This window comes from Solanum lycopersicum, chromosome 1 (genome assembly GCF_036512215.1).
Source record: "Solanum lycopersicum chromosome 1, SLM_r2.1".
Lineage (NCBI taxonomy): Eukaryota > Viridiplantae > Streptophyta > Magnoliopsida > Solanales > Solanaceae > Solanum > Solanum lycopersicum.
The window spans coordinates 60,772,996-60,785,215 of NC_090800.1; the positions used below are offsets into that span (position 1 = coordinate 60,772,996).

Sequence of the window (12,220 nt, forward strand, 5' to 3'; positions counted from 1 at the left end):
AGAAAACGATACATAAGTTATGTATCAGATATATAAGTCATGCATGAGATACATAAATATAAATCAAATTCATACTGATTTATTGTGGTTATGTATCAACAATAACATCTTTACCAAATACATTATACACAAACAAAGTTGTAATGTATTAATAGAGGTGAAATGATGTATCTTGATGTCAAGAGAGAAGGAAAAAGAGAATTTTCTGATTAGTTCAAGTGATAGAAATTTTAGAGATTATGTTATCTTTTAAGTCGTGTAATTACATCATATTTCAAAAAGCCCAAGTGTTTCGAAGCCCAAGTATTTCGAAGCCCAGCTAAGAAAATAAAGTGGGACCTCTGTTTTTGTTTGTCTTCCTTTATCTTATCTACTGGGCAAAGAAGGCATGGTGTGTAACTCAACGAAGTATTCATCTAAGTGAGCGAAAAAATGGCTTCTCTAACACAGCAATTCGTTGGGTTGAAGTGCCCTCCAATGTCGACAACAAGGCTTGTGAATCCGAGTAATTATCATCACCATCAGAGTAAGCAGAAGCCAAGAATTGTAATACAAGCTGCAGCAGTAATCGCAAATGCACAAACAAGAGAAAGACTAAAACTTAAAGAGATGTTTGAGGATGCCTATGAGAGATGCCGCACTACACCTATGGAAGGTGTTGCCTTTACTGTTGATGATTTTCACTCTGCCCTTGAAAAATATGATTTTGACTCCGAAGTTGGTACTAAGGTTAGCTCTTACATTTCAATTTTGCTCAACTACATTTGCTTTTAATAGATTGATTGAAGTATACTATTGAAATCTGTGATTGATTTTGCTGTTCATCATTGAATTTTTGAGCTTACTGATTGTTTTTTTAGGTCAAAGGAACGGTTTTTTCTGTAGATGCAAATGGAGCTCTAGTTGACATAACTGCAAAATCATCTGCATACTTGCCTTTACGAGAAGCTTCACTTCACACCATCAGACATGTAGAGGAAGCCGGAATATTTCCTGGCTTGCGTGAGGAGTTTGTGGTAGTTGGAGAAAATGAAGCTGATGATAGTTTGGTTTTGAGTTTGAGATCAATTCAATATGACCTTGCATGGGAGAGATGCAGGCAGCTTCAAGCTGAAGATGTTGTCATCAAAGGCAAGGTATGTGTTTGATGCTACAGCTCTTTATGTCATGATTTTCGATCTTATTTATTTTTTAGCCATATCTTTGAACAGCACATTCGTTCATTTCTATTTCTCTGGATGGTTTTGCAGGTGGTTGGTGCAAATAAAGGTGGAGTGGTCGCTCTGGTGGAGGGCCTTCGTGGTTTTGTTCCATTCTCCCAGATATCAACGGTTAGTTGTATATTCACCACATAAAAGTATAACCTATTCTTCTACATCTTCTGTCATCTGGATCAAACATATTCATATTGTAAAAGAGAAATGGGAGGAAAGAGAACTACCTGTTTCGCAGATTGAAACTCAATTCAGAGTGGCTCGTTTTATAAGAATTGTTATCCTAATCCTAATTACCAGATCCATTTTAAAAAGATTTAATCTCCTAACTAATAAACAAACCTCTGGAATATTCTACACGATTACTCTATCCCTTTGCAACAGTTAAAGTACAAATGTTTTTGGTTTTTGGCTTTTTGGTCAAAAGTGAGACAGCTTTCATGTAGCAGAAAGAGATTTCTTTTCTGCAATGATATGGGATCTGCCCTGAAGAATGTTGGATCAATGAATTAAAGTTAAAGAAATGTTAACTGGGTCTAACAAACAATTAATTGTACTAACAATATATAATAATAAATAAAAAAGATTAGCTATAGCAAGTATCTGAACTCTAAATTAAAAGATCAATTGAAGTGGCATTATGAGGCCTAGGAGAAACATGTTAAGCATGGTAAGGTGTCAAAAAGAGGATATTGTTTCTCTGTCTTAGTGCCTATAAATTATAATAAATGATTCCTACAAGGAGAACCATGAAAATTCAAATTGGTTTGCAATAGTACTAAACATGAGGGATATCTTGTTGATTTGTAAGTCAAAAGGCAATAGAATATAGGCCTTTTAAGTGAAAACCCCGGCAAGGCTAGTATTTATGTAGAGAAGGGTAGAGGAGCAAATCCATCATCCAACGAATTTGCGCCACCGACCCTTGCGGATGTCGCAATTATTTTTTAAAATAAGACACAGTAGAGCTATAGTTGTATACACCATAGGCTCTATTTTGCTATCCATTATCAACTCAGCTTTTTCACCTATGAGTACATATTGATTCAAATCAAACTATGTTTATAATTTGGTGGGTTGAAGCTTTGCCTTTCTGTGTTTTCAACAAAAAATTACTATGATTATTTGACACTCATCTCAAGATTTCTCTTTCAGTGTGCCATATCCTAAAAACAATTTTTTGATGTTTCAGAAATCAACTGCGGAGGAGCTTTTGGAAAAAGAGCTTCCTCTGAAGTTTGTTGAGGTTGATGAAGAGCAATCGAGACTTGTTCTCAGCAATCGTAAGGCCATGGCTGATAGTCAGGCACAATTGGGCATAGGCTCAGTTGTTCTTGGAAGTGTTCAGAGCTTGAAACCATATGGTGCCTTCATTGACATTGGTGGGATCAATGGCCTTCTTCATGTGAGCCAGATTAGTCATGATCGTGTCTCAGATATTGCAACAGTCCTCCAGCCTGGTGACACACTTAAGGTGTGTATAGAAATTTCTTAAGCTGTGAAATATCTTTCCACTTTTGACGAAATCTGCAATTATCTGCTCAATCTCGTTGTAGGTCATGATATTGAGCCATGACCGTGAGAGAGGTCGAGTGAGCCTTTCTACAAAGAAGCTAGAGCCTACACCTGGTGACATGATTCGCAATCCAAAGCTTGTCTTTGAGAAGGTAAGTATTTTAAAGTGTTATTTGTTAAGTCTGTATTTATAACTACATCACGAATTCATAGTTGTGCATTATGCCAATGTTTGCTTGATTTCAGTTCTCATGATGCCAAAATAATTTCTTTGTCTACTATCATTATGCTGTGCAGCTGGATATTCCTCAGTATTTCTTTGCCTCTTGTCTCCTTTTCTGTTTCAGTTGATCTTTCTTAGTGGAAATAATTTATTCTTTCGAAATACCAATAGTTAAATCATCTCATTCTACTCTATCAAAATGATTCAGTTTGCATTTTTGTCAAAATTCCATACATGTTCTGAAAATGCTTTAAGAAGTACAGGGCTTTCCTTTTTGTCGAAAATACAGGGTTAACTTAATATGTACTGTGGCTTCTTGCTCCATCCATTCTCTTCTTATTTTTTTCTTTTGTCAGAAGTACAGGATGATTTGGGATGGCCTTTCCAAATAAAAGTCCGTTTCAATATTCGATAATATAAATTTAATATTTTAGTTGTGAATTAGAACTTGTAATTTGGTTTTTATAGGCTGAAGAGATGGCCCAGACATTCAGGCAGAGAATTGCCCAAGCTGAAGCCATGGCCCGTGCAGATATGCTGAGATTCCAGCCTGAGGTATTGTAATTACTATTGTGATAACTGCTTGGCATAAAAAAAACTGAAAATATTATGATTTGAAAGTTTTTTCTCCCTTTAATCTTACATGGAGCATGTCAATATTTTGTATATCATGGAGAGGTCACAACAGGACACTTTTAGGGCAAGACCCAGCAATTCGACTATCATCACCACTTTAAGTGGGGTAAAATGGGCGGGAAAGAACAGGACACAGTTTGGCTACGCCAAATCTGTTTTGTGGTTACACGGCCTCTTCTTTGAACGTGTCTTCTTTTCCCTGGTTATTACTTGTTTAGTGAAATCCAATACTAGAGATTTGTAACATACAAAGTATTTAAATTCCAATAGCAAAGGACATAAGTAACTTTAAATCAACTGTTGAAGCTATCTTGTAATAGAACTCTGCCAATTAAGTTCTTTCTACATTTATGTGAATATATATAACCTGTGAAAGTAGAAAGAATAGGATATGGGGAAGAAGAAGGTGCCTTGTTCTCATTGGCTAGAGGATATAGAGATTAGTTGAAAACATGCTTTAAAAATATGGAGAAGGGAGAGGAGGATGAAGACAAAGATTGGCTGGTGAACGTTTGACCCTTCGGGGTGGCCCAGTGGTTTGGGCTTCAGACTTCCATGTTGGAGAGATCTCAAGTTCAAAAACCCTTGCCAGCAAAAGCAAGGGGTTTGCCTTCTGGGTTGAGCTCTTCGCACTGGGCTTGCCTAGTACGTATTACCTCTCTTGTGTGGTTTGCGAGCTATTGCATAGGAGTGAGAGTTTTATCCTGTACGCACCCAAATGAAAACAAAGCGAGAAGGAAAGAGAAAAGAAGCAACAAAGTAAAGGATCGTACTAGCCCTGAGAGTGAAAGAAGGTGTGAAGACAATTACTGAAAGGCAGAAGTTAAAGAAGCTACTGAATTCTCTCATCCTTACTTTCCACATCAGGAAATGTGAATTGGGTGAGAAGAGAGAAGGAAGTGGGGATAGGAGAACAAAGAAACGAAGGAACATGCATACTTTAGTTCAACTTCTTAGGTTCTAGCGTTTTGGCTCAATCGTCTCCCTTTGTTCAGCTAACCAAATGTGGTTTGATATAGAGATTGCTGATTGGTCGTACTTTCTCCTTACAAATTTCGGTAGTATCACCTGTATCCTTGAAACATAATACTAGTGAAATGACGTGAAATGTTATAGAACATTTCCAAACACAAAAGTATCATATAAATTAACTTGTATTCTGATGCGCTTCAAGTGAGAGTTAAAGTTATCGTCATTTTCTGTGTTGAAATACTTGTATGTGATTGAGAGTACTCACTTCTGTAACCTCTTTCTTTTGTAACTTCTCAGAGTGGATTGACCCTCAACTCTGACGGGATTTTAGGTCCGCTGACCTCTGAACTACCTGAGGATGGACTGGACTTGAGTGAGATTCCACCAGCTGATGATTTATGAGTTCTAAATTAAAACCCGTCGTTTGACCCATTTGTTGCATAAGTTGTATAAATAAACATTGTTTGTAGGTTTAGGAACTAAGAATTGTACCCGCAGTCATTCTATTGTATTTTATCATATGATCCTCAACTACTTGACTTGCAGTTTTGTTCTAAGAGAAGCAGCGCTAGCATCAGTAACTATCACAGCATGCTTGGTTTTTTTTACGATATCATGAATTGTCTTAATACTCTTGAGTAAAATGTACCGTTTTGGCCAAAAATATCCTTAAACTATACTCTAGCTTAAACTACATTTTTAAATTATCTTTTTAATAAAAAATGGGTAAATCACGTAAATGTATCATATTTAAAAAATTATGCCAATATAATTTTTCTAACTAAATATAACAATTTTTAAGATTTAAAAAATTGTTTACAATTTATCTTCTTTCGCTCTTTCTCTCCCTTTTTCTCTTCCTCCTCTCTTATTTTATTTTATTTTTTTATTTTTTGAAATTTTCATTTAAATTAGTTTTTCCCATATTTCACTATTTTTATTCAAAAACACGACAAGAAAAAGAATAGAAAAAACAGAAAATTGTATAATATGATGTTCTCAAATAGGAATTTCAAAATTTTAAAATTATAGAAACAAGAGTTCATCATCGATGGTCATTATAAAGATTCAATTTTACGAATTTGTGATTAGTTTGGATAGATTCTTCCTACAAATAAGTGAAATGTCATTTGGATTTTATATCCCAATTTTAAGAGGGTTTGGTTAAGTTTATTATTGATTTTGGTTAAGTTTATAATTTATTCATGAATACAACAAGTTTAGTTCAATCTATAGATTATTTGTCTTGTCTTTCGTTAGTTACATTTTTCATTTATTATTATTTTTCTCTTCTAATTCAACTTTAATATTGTGTAACACACTTTTAACGCAAATTTAATTCATTTTACAGTTTATTATTTGTTATTGTTAGATTACTTATTTAATTCATTATTGATATAAGCTTAAATCACTCTATAGATCATTGTCTTGTGTTTCATTAGTTACATTTTTTATCTATGCTTAATTCAACTTTAACTTGATATTTGTGTATGGACTTTTAATACAAGTTAATTCATTTTGCATTTTATAGGTTGATTTGTTGTGATTGAATTACGTCTTTATTTCATAAATGATACAAGTTTTATTCAATTTACAAATCACATAATACTCTTTCGTTTGCTACATTTTGCATTCATGTTTAATTCGCTTTTCATTCAACTTTGATATATGTGTAATACATTTTTTATTCAAGTTAATTCATTTGACAATTTATTATATTTCTTCATTTGTTACAATTAGATTGCTTGTCTAACTAGTTGGTTATCTTAGTGATAAAAAAACAAAGATAATGTATAAGATACATATGATATAAGTTTTATTCTTGAATAATATGAGTTTAATTCAGTTTATAGATCGTTGTCTTGTCTTTTGTTAGTTATGTTTTTCATTCATTCTATATTCTCTTCTAATTCAACTTTAATATTGTGTAATACAATTTTAAAGTAATTTAATTTATTTTGCAATGATTTGATTTATTAATTACTAATAAATTATTTGTTTAATTCATTATTAATACAAGCTTAATTTACTCTATAGATCATTGTGTGTAATACATTTTTAATTAACTTTAATATGTGTGTGATATATTTTTAATTCAGGTTTAATTTATTTTTCAATTAATTATGTGTCTTTATTTGTTACGATTAAATTATTTATTTATTTAATTAATTATTAATACATATTTTATTCATTCTATGAATTATTAACTACTCTATGAAAGAAAGTAAAGAGAAACAAAAGGAAAAAAAGTAACAGAAAGAGAGGGAGTGCGAAACAAAAAAAAAGCAAAACAGAAAAAAAGCAATTAAAAAAAAGGAAGAGAGGAAGAGCAACAAAAAGAAAAAAGAGAAAAATTAAAAGTTGATAGAGAAAAAAAAAGAAAGAGCGAGCGAGAAAAAAATCTAATAAATAATATACAATATTATTTTATATTACTATAAATGATAATAATTAAAGAGTATATTTAAAATAAGTAATTATTTTTAAAAGATGATTCACACAAGTAAGTAATCCTAAAAAAGGATATCCCTCAAGTATTTAAATAACTTCCATCCTATTGCTAATTTGTCAAAAAAAAAAATCAATAGAATCGACCCAAAAACATGTTTAATGCATTCTGCTCTCAACAAGACTCCTTAAATCAGCTTTGACAAGTATTGGTAAAATGAGTTCATGTTTTGTAACCCGTCAAATCAGCCCATATTTTAATAGTTTGGTGAGTGATATTTCACATGGGTAAAATATGGTGTAGGCTCATATTCAACCCATAAAATATAGGGAAAATGACAGAATTTTACATTTAAACTCTCTTATTACCATTATCCCCTATTAGTTTTACAAATCCTCAAAATCTTTTATTTTTACGTATCGGATTAATGTATCAGCGTATCAAATGAATGTATTTTGCACATCAGATTAATGTATTTTGTGCATCTGATTAATGTATATCGCACATCAGATTAGTGTATCATGTATAAAATGTACATCAGATTAGTGTATCGTGTATAAAATATAATGTATCTTACTTAACGATTAATGTATCTTGCGCATCATGTTAATGTATCAATGCTTATATTATTGTATCGATTTGAAGGATTTTTGTAATTATAAATTTATAAGGGACAAATGGTAATTTTGCCTTAAAAGTATGTGATTTTTGTCTTTTGCCCTAGAATATATGAGTAAACAATGAATTAGATAAATGAGTTAAGCTTTCATCTTTTATTCACTTAAAATTCCTGATATCACTAAAAATGTAGTAAGTTTTCTTTCTTTTTATGTTCTTCAATAAAACTTATTATTTCCAAAGAGTTGCAACTTTTTCAAATAGTTGTAATCTTTCTAATAAGACACCATATACATTTGTTCACACTATTCTTTGTTGTCTATAAATAGAGGAATTTTCTCTTATTTTAAAACAACAAAAATTATGTTCTTCTTCTACTACTTCCACAAAATTAAATATTCATGTACTTTACTCCTATGTATCATTAATTTATGTTTATGATATTAGTTGTTGTTTTTGTGTACATGTTTTAAACTCTGTTGTTTATCTTTGTGTAAAGTTATTGTCTCTTGTTATATTGAACATATACACATATAGTCCGTATATTCATTGTACAGAAAATAATTATTGTACTCAATTTCAAGAATTTCTATTTTGATATTGTATTTTAAAATCTATAACTTAATACTATGTATAATCTTATATATTATCTATTTCTACATAGATATAAAATTTCTCACTTATCAGCTGAAGAAATTAATTATGAAAGTTCAAAAGTTATAGTTTCTTTTGTGTTCAAGCGTAATTTCTTTTTTAAATATGATAACAAATTTTTAAATTTTCTCATAAGACATATATCACAATTGTATAATCTATGCAACTTAAATTTTTCTTTTTAATACGTTATGCCTTTGTATGTATATTCTTATTTGCTTCTTTATTTTCCTTTTAATGTTGATTAAAGAACAAATGAATTATTATTTCTTGAATAATTCATTTATTAGAGGTTCTTGAGTTATGTGATAATGACAAATAATGAAATTAATGTTGGAACATTGCTAAAAAAATTAAGAACCTATTTTTTCAATATTTTTAATGTGTAGATATTAATAAAAAATTATTTACAAGTTCAATGCAGTTATTATTCATTACAGAGCAAAGCGCGGGTAAATTGCCTAGTTTCTCTCTGTAATTGAAAAAGTCAAATCTTTGATCCTTCGATATGTGTGTGTGTGTGTGTGTGTATATATATATATATATATATACATACATACATACATACATACATATACATATATATATAAATCATGTATTAGTATTGATATTGCTTAAAGTGCATTCTAGATGTTTTATTTCTAAATATGCAAATATTCTTTTATTTTAAAATAAAATAATATTATCAGTTATTATTACATAAATTTATATTATATTGAAAATTTATAGGATTTTTTTTACTTTTATGATACATTAAAACTAAATAAAGTATTCTCAACATTTTTCATTCAAAAAAAAATTAAAATATTCTATCCATATTGAATTCTTAAGTAGAATACTATTTACCAATGAAAATATGGTTAAATATGGGTAACCTAATATTTTACCTAATCCATTTTTATCCATATGAAATATAGCGATTGAATTATTACTCATTTATATTGACTCATTTTTAACCCGCTCATTTGACACCATTACTCGTGACTAACAAGTTCCTTTAGCATGAGATACAATTGATATTACTATAAAATATTTTTTGCCAATAATGTGCAGATCCTTTTTATCAGCAATTTTTTTCATTCATTCTTCATTTGATTAGTTGAAATGTTTCTTTTTCATTGAATATCCAAGAATGGTGTCAACACGAGACTTTTACTTGTAATAATGGAGAACGAAAAATCAAGTGTCAGATATGAAAATTAAAATTTTGATCACCTCAACTATCATTTGTCTCAAAAATTTATTGATCTAATTATATTTTAACTATGCATAGAGAGAAGATAGTGGTGAAATTGTAAAATTTTAGCATGATAAATGAGAAATAAGAAGAGAAAATCGAAAAAGTGCGGGAACCAATTTTTGAAGGGGAAAATGAAAAGTCATTTCTCCATATTGGTAGAAGAAATGAAATTGTTGTCCTCTTATATTATGAAACATTTCCTTTACTCCTTAAAGTATTAAGCAAAAGGTGCCCCCTCGCGCCGTTATCGTCGCTCACTCGGCTTTGAATTTGGATATGAATTTGGCAATGATGATTGATAATATTTTTGGCCAAAATTTATTATATCAAACTCATTAATTATTTCTTTTCTCTTACAAATTAGTTCAGAATGTTAGTTAATTAGTTAAATAACATAATTAATTTGGCGCAACAGAATTTATTTTGAAATTTTCATGTAACGGTAACGTCATTTTGAAGGGACATGTTTCTTCCAGAAAAATGTTATCTTTTCCAAAAGACACAACAGTCTGAAACGACATGTCTGAAAAGAAGCGTTCACACTATTGTCAAACAGACGTGTTCCTTGCTGCAAGTGGCAATAAATAGAGATGTTTTTTTTTCGTTTTTCAACACTGAAATTTTTTTCTTCTCAGCATACAATTTCTTACATAAATAAATTGTCTATCGACTGAGTTTGTGTGTGCTCTTGTTGTTGTTTTTCCGTTCGCTGAAATTAGTGAAGTTTGAGGTACCACTTCTTCTCTAATAGGTTAATCCATTTTATCTTGGGAGGAATTAATCTATAATTTCATATACTTGAGGAGATTAAATTTCTTTAGGAGACACAGTGGGTTCTGTGGACTCTAATTAATATTTTGTCTATTTCATCTATTTTGTGTTTCTGCTTTATTTTTCCTAACCTGAATACAGGGATAACAGAAATTACGCTCCAACTTAATTAGTTAGATAAGGAGAAAAATTAGATCGCGACTCTTGCAGGTTCACACCGTTGTAACTTTATTTCTTTTTAGCAAGCAAAGATCTCAAAAAATTTAAAATTTTCTTTTTTATTTGTGTGCCGGGGGGGGGGGGGGGGGGGGTTCCAGTAATAATGAAATTTTCAAGAAAACCTTTTGCTGGTAGTGTGAACTACATATTTTTATGAGAATTTCGTTAATTGTTGGACAAATTTAACATAAAGATGAACGTTGTTAAGTTTTATATATTTGGGGATTTTTTTTGTTAAAAAGGAATAATTTGAGTATATAGTAAGTCTGCATATAGCTTATTTTATAAGTTTATGTGCAATCATCGCAATACTTGTCAAAAATATATTAACTAACATCAAGTAAGCCCTCAAAATGTAACATACATGCAGATAAATTGTAATAATTGGGTATATAAATATGCACAAAATTAAATATTAATAGTGAAGCATAGAAATATGAGGTGTTTGTAAATTTAACTTACCTAAGAGACAACAAAGTATATATTTCAAAATGTAATACTCCCTCCATTTAAATAAAAGTGGTCTAGTTTAACTTTATATGGAGTTTAAGAAAATTAAAAGATTGTTTACTCTTGTGGTCCTAGATTAAAGTTAAGTCAAATGTACAAAAAAAAGTCCTTTAATCTTATGACATTAAATATGTCAAGTGCAAAACTGAAACTAAAATATTGCTGGGGGGTCATTAAAAAAAAACTTTTAAAAAAAAAGTGAAATCATTCTTTTTAAAATGAAAGGAGTATATTTTTTTAAAAAAAATTATTGATCATTTAGTTCTAAAAGAGGAAGGTTTTATAGTTGAAACTTGTATTACAAATATACCCTTCAAAAGTTAAATGTACATTTTATTTACCCATTTTATATATTTACTAACTAGATAATTTATCTGAAGTAATCTATGACCTAACTAAGATTATGAATGATCATTTTCTAATATCTGAATATTTGACATTTGGTATTGTCACATAAATTTAGAACTTGAAAGATTGTAAAATCATTACTCTTTAATGAATTTTATCTATTATATATTTTCGATTATAATATTTGTACTTTGATATAATTGATTTCTCAATATTGAATAACTTTATAGGTTAGTCAATTGTCCCTTTGTGTATTAATTGGTATATACACGTGCAACGTATAAGATACTAAATTTGATGGTCTATTATTCATTCTTTGGCTAGTAACAACTAGTTTTTCCTCGCTCTATATATGGCAATCATAGTCGGGACATACTTAACCAATTGAGTGAACTTCAAAGCATATTCATTCACACTCATAGTTCCTTGTCTAAAACTAATATGAACTCAAGAACGTTCTCATCTAAAGGGAAAAGAAACTGTTAGAAATCTCTCCTTTGAATTTCTCCGAATCAAGAGGATTGGCATCAATAGTCTCTGTTCCTTTCATTATTTGAACAAAACTTGAGCAACACCTTTAAGTTGATAAGCATTCAATTCCACATTTTCCACAAGTAACACTCCCATAATATTTATTATCATGTAAATTTCATCAATGAACTTGTGGAGATCCTCATATACTTTCAACCCGTGAAATTTCAGAGAATTCATCCTAGTGAAGTCTTATCCTTATTGTCATTAAACCCACATTTGGGTTCACGGAGAAACAACTTCTCTACCTTTTACTAAAATCTTCAGCTCTGATATCTAATTGTTCAAAATCCAAAGTACATCCTAGACATGACATGATG

General features: G+C 30.4%; 1 protein-coding gene across 1 annotated transcript; it reads left to right on the top strand.

Moving 5' to 3' along the window:
• Positions 1-306: 306 nt before the first annotated feature.
• On the top strand, positions 307-5,105 carry LOC101247851 (small ribosomal subunit protein bS1c). The gene is made up of 7 exons (XM_004228986.5): positions 307-729; positions 861-1,136; positions 1,251-1,331; positions 2,407-2,688; positions 2,771-2,881; positions 3,421-3,507; positions 4,858-5,105. The coding sequence occupies exons 1-7, from the start codon at positions 433-435 to the stop codon at positions 4,960-4,962; spliced, it is 1,239 nt and encodes a 412-aa protein (XP_004229034.1). The 5' UTR covers positions 307-432; the 3' UTR covers positions 4,963-5,105.
• Positions 5,106-12,220: the final 7,115 nt, after the last annotated feature.